The sequence below is a fragment of the Alosa sapidissima genome, chromosome 16 (assembly GCF_018492685.1).
Source record: "Alosa sapidissima isolate fAloSap1 chromosome 16, fAloSap1.pri, whole genome shotgun sequence".
NCBI classification, from domain to species: Eukaryota; Metazoa; Chordata; class Actinopteri; order Clupeiformes; family Clupeidae; genus Alosa; species Alosa sapidissima.
This window is the reverse complement of record NC_055972.1, coordinates 1,882,594-1,892,133: the sequence shown is the minus strand read 5'-3', so window position 1 is coordinate 1,892,133 and position 9,540 is coordinate 1,882,594. Positions and strand designations below refer to the sequence as shown.

Genomic DNA, 9,540 nt, shown 5'->3' with positions numbered 1-9,540 from the left:
CTCTCTCTCTCTCGCTCTCCCCCCTCTTCTCTCTCTCTCCTTCTTCCCTCTCTCCCGTGAGTTTAAAGTCGAGGGTTATGTAGGGTCATCTTCGCTGGGTTAAATAAAACCTTCCAGACACACACGCACTCTCTCCCTCTCTCTCTCCCTCCCTCCCCCTCTTCTCTCTCTCTCTCTCTCTCTCTCTCTCTCTCTCTCTCTCTCTCTCTCTCTCTCTCTCTCTCTCTCTCTCTCTCCCCCAAAGCTTTCAGAGTTCAGTGTGAGGTTGCAGACGTTCACCAAACGCTACCGATTAGTTTGAAAAAAACACACACCTCTCTGTGTTGATGTCAGAGGGTGGTAGCAGGAGACACACACACACACACACACAAGTGCAGTCTGGTTGATTTGGATGATTGATGTGTGTGTCTGGGAGTGGAGGGGAGTTTTAGTTGTGATCGGGGAGTGAGAGAGAGAGGAGGAGTAGGGGGAGGAATTGGAGCAGGTGTGTGTGTTTGTGTGTGTGTGTGTGTGTGTGTGTGTGTGTGTGTTGTTAGGCCTGTATCAATAGTCAATAAATCAATTAATCACACAATAACTTTTAATGAGCTCAATAACTTTTCCGGCCACAATAATTTCTATTTGCATGCTTTTTTGTTTTCTCCTCATCTCTCTCTCTCTCTCTCTCTCTCTCTCTCTACCAAATAGACTCTACTGACTCCTCTCGTTTCCTTAGCGTAATGACGCTTGAACGAATTAGGCTACTTGCCAGTCGCATAGTCTCAGAGCACCGCGTAGAGTAGAAAGTTAGTTGAGAACAGAAATGGAATTGGTTTCAAAGCCGAACACGAAAGCTGCAGTGTGGGACCATTTTGGATTCAAACCTAATGATCGTGGTGAACCACTGTGCGAGCCGGTATGTCGCATTTGTGGTTAAAACGGTATCATCAAAAAAACAGCAATACAACCAACATGCAACAGCACTTGAAACTTAATCAGCCGGTTGCAGTTTTCCCAGCTGGGAAAAAAAAACTACGACAGATGAGCCGTCAGCCCAACAGTCTACAATCACTGGGGCATTTAGTCGACAAACAAAATATAAGCAGGGGAAGTGCAAAATGGTGTAAACTGAGCCAGACTAAATTAGGCTATTCTTATGTTAATATCATTTTATGTTAATTAACTTATGTTAATTCATTCCATTTTATTTAGGCCTATTGTTTTTGGTTGTCTTGCAGTTCCTGTGTCAAATCTTCTTAAGAAAGTAAAGTTTATTGATCTTTGAGAAAGGGTGCATTTGCATTATTATTCCATTATCATTATATGAGTTGAAAATGTTCTCAAAATGTCAATATTATCGTTTATCGCAATAATAATCGTCAAGCAAAATCTGTTATCGTTACAGGCCTAGTGGTGTGTCTGTGTGTGTGTGTGTGTGTGTGTGTGTGTGTATAGAAGTATATATACTCTTTTGAGGGAAATTTGGTCTCTGCATTTATCCCAATCCGTGAATTAGTGAAACACACCGAGCACACAGTGAACACACAGTGAGGTGAAGCACACACTAATCCCAGCGCAGTGAGCTGCCTGCTACAACAGCGGCGCTCGGGGGAGCAGTGAGGGGTTTGGTGCCTTGCTCAAGGGCACTTCAGCCGTGCCTACTGGTCGGGGTTTGAACCGGCAACCCTCCGGATACAAGTCCGAAGCACGGCTACCCCCAATGCACGTATTTACACACACATACATACACACACACACTCACACTCCACACACATGCATGCACACACTCACACACATGCATGCACACACTCCACACACATGCATGCACACACACACACGCACGCACACACACGCATTGCATGCACACATGCATGCACACGCACAAGCACGCACACACACATGCACGCACAAGCACACACACATGCATGCACACACTCACACACAACGCCATGCACACTCACACTCACACTCACACGCACAAGCACGCACAAGCGCACGCACGCACAAGCACACGCGCACGCACGCACAAGCACGCGCACGCACGCACAAGCACACATGCGCACGCACACACGCACACGCACACGCACACACACACACACACACAGCACACACACACACACACACAAAGGTGCACGTTCACTCTTATTTCAATGAATAATGAGATTATTTAGCACAATTACTCATTGATTTTGGAAACATCATCCAATTTCTAAACTTTCAAAACTCACAGCCCTTAAGTGCAAGCATGCACATACATATTGCTGACAGAAACCTGCACACACACACACACACACACACACACACACACACACACACACACACACACACACACACACACACACTTACATACAAACACACACACACACTTACACACACACACACACACTCTCTGTCTTGCAGAACCTGCATGACTAGTGGTGCTGGCTCCAGACTTTGATTGACAGGTGTGTGAAAAACTCACACACTGCTCCGCTGTATTCTCTCTCTGCTGGAAATGAAAAGAAGTCGGACTGCAGCCATCCCCAGAGAGGTCTACACACACACACACACACACACACACACACACACACACACACACACACACTATACACACGTACATATGCACACACTGGCAGCAAGGTTATACACACATACACACTCTAATATATTAATTTCCCCCTTCACATACATACTCTCACACACACACACACACAGGAAGCTCTCAGGCCCCACCTAGACGTGTGTGTGTATGTGTGTGTGTGTTGTTTCTTCTTTCCTCTCCTCCTGAATATTTAACTTACACTCTGAATCATTGACTAGTCAGAGCTGACAGTCACTGACAGGAAGGCTGCAAAAAAGGCACAGTGTGTGTATCTGTGTGTGTGTGTGTATGTGTAGACTTTGTCCAGAGGTGGTCAGTTTACAAACAATAGACTATAAAAAAAAGATAAATCTAATCTGGCCCTAATCAGTAATATGCCTCTAATCTGGCCCTAATCACCTCTAATCTGTCCCTAATCTGGCCCTAATCACCTCTAATCTGGCCCTAATCACCTCTAATCTGACTCTAATCAGTAATATGCCTCTAATCTGGCCCTAATCAGTAATATGCCTTTAATATGACTCTAATCTGGCTCTAATCACCTCTAATCTGGCCCTAATCAGTTATATGCCTCTAATCTGGCCCTGATCTCCTCTAATCTGGCCCTAATAAGTAATATGCCCTCTAATCTGGCCCTAATAACCTCTAATCTGGCCGTAATCACCTCTAATATGACTCTAATCAGTAATATGCCCTCTACTCTGGCCCTAATCACCTCTAATCTGGCCCTAATCCGTAATATGCCTCTAATCTGAAAGTTCTGATCTGACTAGTAAATTCTGCTATAAAGTTCTGATCTGCATGTAATATGCTTTCTATTCTGGCTCACCCTTGAGCCTGCTATCTGCCTCTGACATGGCTCAGTTCCGGCTCTTATCTGGTCTGAATAGCATCATTTGAAGTCAACACTGAAGGGCGAAGGTCAATTTGAAGGACATCCGCCGCTATGAGGTGAAAAAACTGTTTTGAAGAAATTGGTAGGCAGAGTGTCTAAGACACATGTGGAAGAGCTGAGATTCTGTACCGTTTTTTCAAGTGTTTCGAGTCCTATCAAGCTGAACTCTAACATCAAGTTTAGTTTCCCTCTGTTTGTTGCTGGAAGTTCAGGTTGTTGAATTTGTAATTGAGCAGATAAGTTGAGTCTGATTTTGTCAATTTTACCTTTAAAAAAAGATGAAAACTCATTGCATTTATTAGTTGAGAGAAGTTCAGGCGCTAATTGTGAGGGGGGATTTGTTAACTTATCAACAGCATACACATTTGACAGGGGCTGTGTGCGTGCGTGCGTGAGTGTGAAAGAGTATGTGTGCACGTGTACACGACTATGTGTGCGTGTGTAAATGTGCACGGATACATACATGCATGATTTTGTGTGTGTGTGTGTGTGCTATTTCTGTAGATGGCCTAAGGAAAGTCATTGATTTTTAGCTGGCAGTGTTCTGCATCTCATGAGTCCCATCCCCTTAAACCCCCTGTCTTGTGTTATTGTCCGATGGCTGGGTTGCTCTGTGTGTGTAGTCGTGTGCTTGTGTGTGTGTAGTCGTGTGCGTGTGTGTGTTGTCCATTGGCTGGGTTGCTCTGTGTGTAGTTGTGTGTTCCTTTGTCCATTGCCATTTCAAAAAAGAAAAGGACATTATGCATTTTAAAATAAGTGTGTGTGTGTGTGTTTTATGATGCCTAACCCTCAGGCTATAGTGTGTTTTTGTTAATCTTCTCACTTTCACCTTCTCACTGGGTGTGTGTGTGTGTGTTTACTGATTTAACTCTCTCAGTGGGTGTGTGTGTGTGGTGTGTGTGTGTGTGTGTGTGTTACTGATCTAACTCTCTCAGTGGTGTGTCTGTGTGTGTGTGTTACTGATTTAACTCTCTCAGTGGTGTGTGTGTGTGTGTGTGTGTGTGTGTGTGTATGTATGTGTGTGTGTGTGTGCACACGCTCCTTCCCTGTCCCGTGCTAAATTTAGCCGTAGCGGTCGATGGGCCTCGATGTTGCCATTGAGTGGGTCCAGTGATGTGTGTGTGTGTGTGTGTGTGTGTGTGTGTGTGTGGGGGGGGGGGGGGTGGTGTTGCCATTGAGTGGGTCCAGTGATGTGGTGTGTTGGGGGGTGTTGCCATTGAGTGTGTCCACTGTCCACTGGAAACTCCCATCCGTGTGATCAATGAACCTGATCAAATGAAAGCATTTTCCCCCTTTCCACACACACACACACACACACACACACACACATACACATACAGAGGCTCCCAGTCCTGCTAATGCGTGTGTGATGTGTCCGGTGTGGAGTGTGTGAGGGTTTATTTGTTATAAATCCTCTGTACCACCATACAGCCACTGATGGATGATTTGAAGAGCCCCCCCCCTCCATCTCTCTATCACTCTGTTTCTCTATCACTCTATCTCTGTTTCTCTATCACTCTATCTCTGTTTCTCTATCCCTTTATCTCTGTTATCTCCCCTTTCACTTTCTCTCCTCCCTCTTTCTCCCTCTCTCTGTTTGAAGGAAAACTTGAGTCAACGTTTCTCTCTCTCCCTCCCTCTCTCTCCCCTCTCTCCCTCCCCTCTCTCTCTCTCCCTCCCTCTCTCTCTCTCTACCTCTCTATCTCCGTTCTCCCTCTCTTTTTCCTCTCACATGTTCCTCTCTTTTCTCACCCTTTCCTGTTCTCTCTCTCTCTCTCTCCCCTCCCTCTCTCTCTCTCTCTCTCTCTCTCTCTCTCTCTCTCTTTTTTGGCTCTCTGCCAACCCTGTGACACTGTTCTCATCGTTGCGTATTGATTCAAACTGCTTTTTCATTGCTGGGATGGAGGGAGGGACAAAGAGAGAGTGAGAGAGAAAGAGTGTGTGTGAAAGGGAGGGACAAAGAGAGAGTGAGAGAGAAAGAGTGTGTGTGAGAGAGAGGGAGAGTGTGTGTGAAAGGGAGGGACAGAGAGGGAGAGAGAGGGCGAGAGCAAGCAAGATTGCTCCCAGTAGTGTGGCCAGGTTTCGGGGCCAGTGGTGTTGGTGGCTCTGTAGTGTGTGTGTGTGTGTGTGTGTGTGTGTGCGCGCTGTGCTGTGGTGTTCTGACGGCGGCTCTCTCTACTGTGCAGGACTAACGGACCGAGAGGACCCGACCAGCGTGCCGCAGGATGACCAGCACGGGTCCCGCCAGGAAGCCCTACCGCAAGGCTCCCCCCCAGCACCGGGAGACGCGCCACAGCACGCCCGTGTTCCGCGATGACCTCTCCGCCGGACCCCCACCCCCGCTGACCGGTGGCGCCCAGCCCGACCCCCCCCAGGTAATCTGTCTCCGCAACCACGCGTCGTCCTCTCTGCTGCGCACGCGCTTCACCAACCCCTACCCCGTTAGCAACCCCCCGAGCCTCGACGCTGGCGCCAACGTCTTCTCGTCCTCGTGGTCGCTGGCGTCGGAGGACAGCGAGCTGGACGTGTCCAGCCTGTCGAGCCTGGACGTGACGGTGCTGCCGCCACCACGCATCTTCAGCCACGGCTCGGTGGGCGTCCGGCTGCCCCCTCGCCCGCGCGGATCGCCCGGCCTGAGCCGCTTCCTCAGCCGCAGCGAGGACCTGCTGGCGCTGTCGGCCGAGGATGAGCCGGCCACATCGGAGAGCTCGGCGCAGTTGTGCTTCCACGGCGGGTCGCCTTCGCCCGCGCGCAGCCCCGAGCGCTCGCTCGTCTTTAAGGAGACGGCCGAGATCTTGGCCCCGTTGCCCCGGCGCGGAGGAGGTGGTGGTGCGGCCAAGCGCAGCCACAGGGACCCCCACCTGCGCCCCCTCCCCCTCCCCCGCCCCCTCCCCCTCCCGCCCAAGGGCATCCTCAAGCAGCCGCCCGCGCCCCCGAGTCTGCCCCCCACCAACGGCCTGCGCAAGGCCAAGTCCGTGGAGACGCTAGGCCAGCACCGCGGCCGTAGTGGAGGTCCTGCCGCCGGCCACAAGCCCAAGAGCACGTCTCTGGACCGCGAGCAGGGCGGGCTGAACCAGGGCAAGAGCTCTCCGCTGAGCCGGCTGTCGTCCTCGCCGACAGCCGACGGGAGGATGCACCTGCTGGAGGAGAAGCTCAAGTTCTCCCACTTCCTGGACGAGATCACCTGCCGCGTGCTCAGCCCCGCCCAAATGCACCTGCTGGGCGGCAAGAAGCCCGAACCACCGGCTCCACCGGCCCGCTCCGCACCCAAGAGCGGCGGCCAGAACCCCAAACCGAGCCAGACCCAAGGCAAGGGTTCCGAAAAGGAGCGCAAACGACCCTGGGACGACTGGGTTGCCCAGCACCAGGCCACCCGACGCGAGAGGGAAAAGGACGACCGGAGCCAGGACCAGAGCCGACCCAGGTCGCTGCCGCCGTCCCGGAAGGACACTTCGGACCGGGAGCAGGAGAAGTGGCGCCCCGCCCCAGACCGCGAGGGAGCCCGGCCCAAATCAGACGGACCCGTCTACGGGCGGCTCGGAGGAGGAGGAGGAGGAGGAGGAGGGGATTCTCGTAGGACCAGCGAATCGGATTGGGAGGAGCGGAGTCGCCGTGGTTCCCAGCCACAGCATCACTTAAAACCACATCATCAGCAGCATCATCAGCATCAGCAGCATCAGCATCAGCATCAGCAGCAGCAGCATCAGCAGCATCAGCACCACACACCATCTCCATACCAGCAGTCGCCACAGCAACCACACGCACAGCATCACCTGGCCCAGCACGCAGTCTCCCAGCTGGACTTCAGCAGGACGCACTCCAAGGAAGCGGTGGAGACATCTCCGCCCCTCCCCCCCAAGCTCAGCTCCCCGGCCGCCTCCCACGCGGAGAGCCCCTCCCCCAAGGCCCCCTCGCCACAGTCCTCCTCGTTCTCTTTCTTATCACAGCTCAAGGTATGTGAATGGTCAGCGCTGCCTCGTCCGCAAGTCTTCTCATCCTCTACGACCCCTGCGTGACCTCTACGACCCAAATGACCCTACGAGCCTTGCGTCTCTCCCTGCCTGCTGGTTCTCTCCCCTGAGATCCAAAACGGGGTTCTTCTCCTTGGCAACCCCACTTTTCCCCTGAGATCCATAGCGGGGTTCTTCTCCTTGGTAACCCCTCTGTGTGTTTTCCCCTGAGATCCATAACGGGCACTCCTGTTGCCCCTGGCGAGGAATAACCGTGTGTGTTACCTTGACAACCCCTTGAGTCTGTGTGTCATTCCCTGAGCGCGGTAACCACAATCTTATGTTTGCCCCCGTGCCTGCTTTTATCCCCTGGGGGCAGATAATGGGGCAGATAATGGGGCAGATAATGGGGTCCTTCTTCTTGAGACTCCCTCTGCGTGTTTGTCAGTGTTCCAGAGACACTCAGATGGCTGGAGTTGCGTAGCTACCTGCTCCCCTGTGCCGTGTGGGGCTCATGCAAATAGCTACCTGCTCCCCTGTGCCGTGTGGGGCTCATGCAAATAGCTACCTGCTCCCCTGTGCCGTGTGGGGCTCATGCAAATAGCAGTGATATTAGCAGGTGCAGATGGTGGAGATGGCCACTGTGAGCAGGGACAGGGAGGCTGTGAGGAGTTCCACTCTGGGCTACCTTACCAGCTAGCATAGCTCCCCTCAGCCAGAGCAGTGCTAACCAGGTAGCCAGGGCAGAGCAGTGCTAACCAGGTAGCCAGGGCAGAGCAGTGCTAACCAGGTAGCCAGGGCAGAGCAGTGCTAACCAGGTAGCCAGGGCAGAGCAGTGCTAACAGGTAGCCAGAGCAGAGCAGTGCTAACAGTATGTGCAGTGAATGACCGCAGTGTTCAGGGTGCTCAAAGTCCATGATTAAGTTGCCTAAAGTGCAGTCTGGTGAGAGCAGTCTATGGTCAGATCAGAGCAGAGGTGATGAATGTATCAGTCTAACAGCAGATAGGAAGAAGCTTAACCTCAGTCTGGTTGTCTTTGCCTCGATGTTGTGTAGCCTCTTGCCTGATGGGAGGAGGGCAAACAGTGTGTGTGCAGGATGAGGGAGGCTCTGTTATGACTCTATAGTACTTTAAAGAATGCTGCAGTGTAGAACCCTCAGGGGTTCTGTGGTTTGATGTCCTTATGGAACCGGTCTAAAAGCTTTGCTCAGAAACCTCTGAGGTAGGATTATTTAGCTGTACATGAGATTCACTAGTGCCTGAGCTAACAGAGCTACGCTAGCAGTAGTGAGTGGCTGATTGAGCAGAGCTGAGCTGAGCTACGCTAGCAGTAGAGGAGGAGGAGTGGAGGAGAGGAGGAGTGGAGGAGAGGAGGAGTGGAGGAGAGAGAGGAGTGGAGGATGAGAAGAGATAAGGAGGAGAGGAGCTGGGATGCCCATATAGAGAAGGAGGGGAGAAGAGAAGAGAGGAAGAGACAGAATAGAGGAGAAGAGGAGAAGAGAAGAGAGGAAGAGACAGAATAGAGGAGAAGAGAAGAGAGGAAGAGAACGCTTACGCTCAGTGGAAAATCCACTGATGAAGCACTCAGCTGTCGTAGTGTCGTCACTGACACCACCACAGCAGTGTTCTGACATGGACATGATGCCTAGAATAGTTACTATAGTTACATGGACATGATGCCTAGAATAGTTACTATAGTTACATGGACATGATGCCTAGAATAGTTACTATAGTTACATAGACATGATGCCTTTCTCTGCTGATTTATGGGTTTACACACACACACACACACACACACACACACGCGCTAAATGTATGTTGGAGCTGGTGTGCACCCAGTCATGCGCAGCGTGATGGGCCTGCCGTTGGCACGGCGACAGAGCTGTCACATTGATTTCATCGCAGCACGCGGCATATTCGTATCGACTCGGCCAGCTAAGAGCACATGATGGAGAACGCCAGTCCTGCCAATCAGTGTACTTAACCCTTTCTCTTCCCCACGCCATCACGTTGTGTTCAGAGACATTCACAAACACCAGGTGTCCCATGAATGCATGCCTGCCGTTTAACATACACACACTCACACACACACACACACGCATGCCTGCCGTTTAACACCTTTTCTTGCAGCTGCC

General features: G+C 51.5%; 1 protein-coding gene across 4 annotated transcripts in view; it reads left to right on the top strand.

Annotated features, from left to right (window-relative positions):
* The window catches only part of tjap1 (tight junction associated protein 1 (peripheral)), a 99,160-nt gene that overhangs the window by 35,385 nt on the left and 54,235 nt on the right, over positions 1-9,540 (top strand). For all 4 annotated transcript variants that reach the window (XM_042065706.1, XM_042065705.1, XM_042065703.1 and 1 more), the window contains one exon: positions 5,642-5,830. In XM_042065706.1, coding sequence (XP_041921640.1) covers positions 5,681-5,830 — 150 coding nt within the window. In that variant the 5' untranslated portion in view covers positions 5,642-5,680. The remainder of the gene's footprint in view (positions 1-5,641; positions 5,831-9,540) is intronic.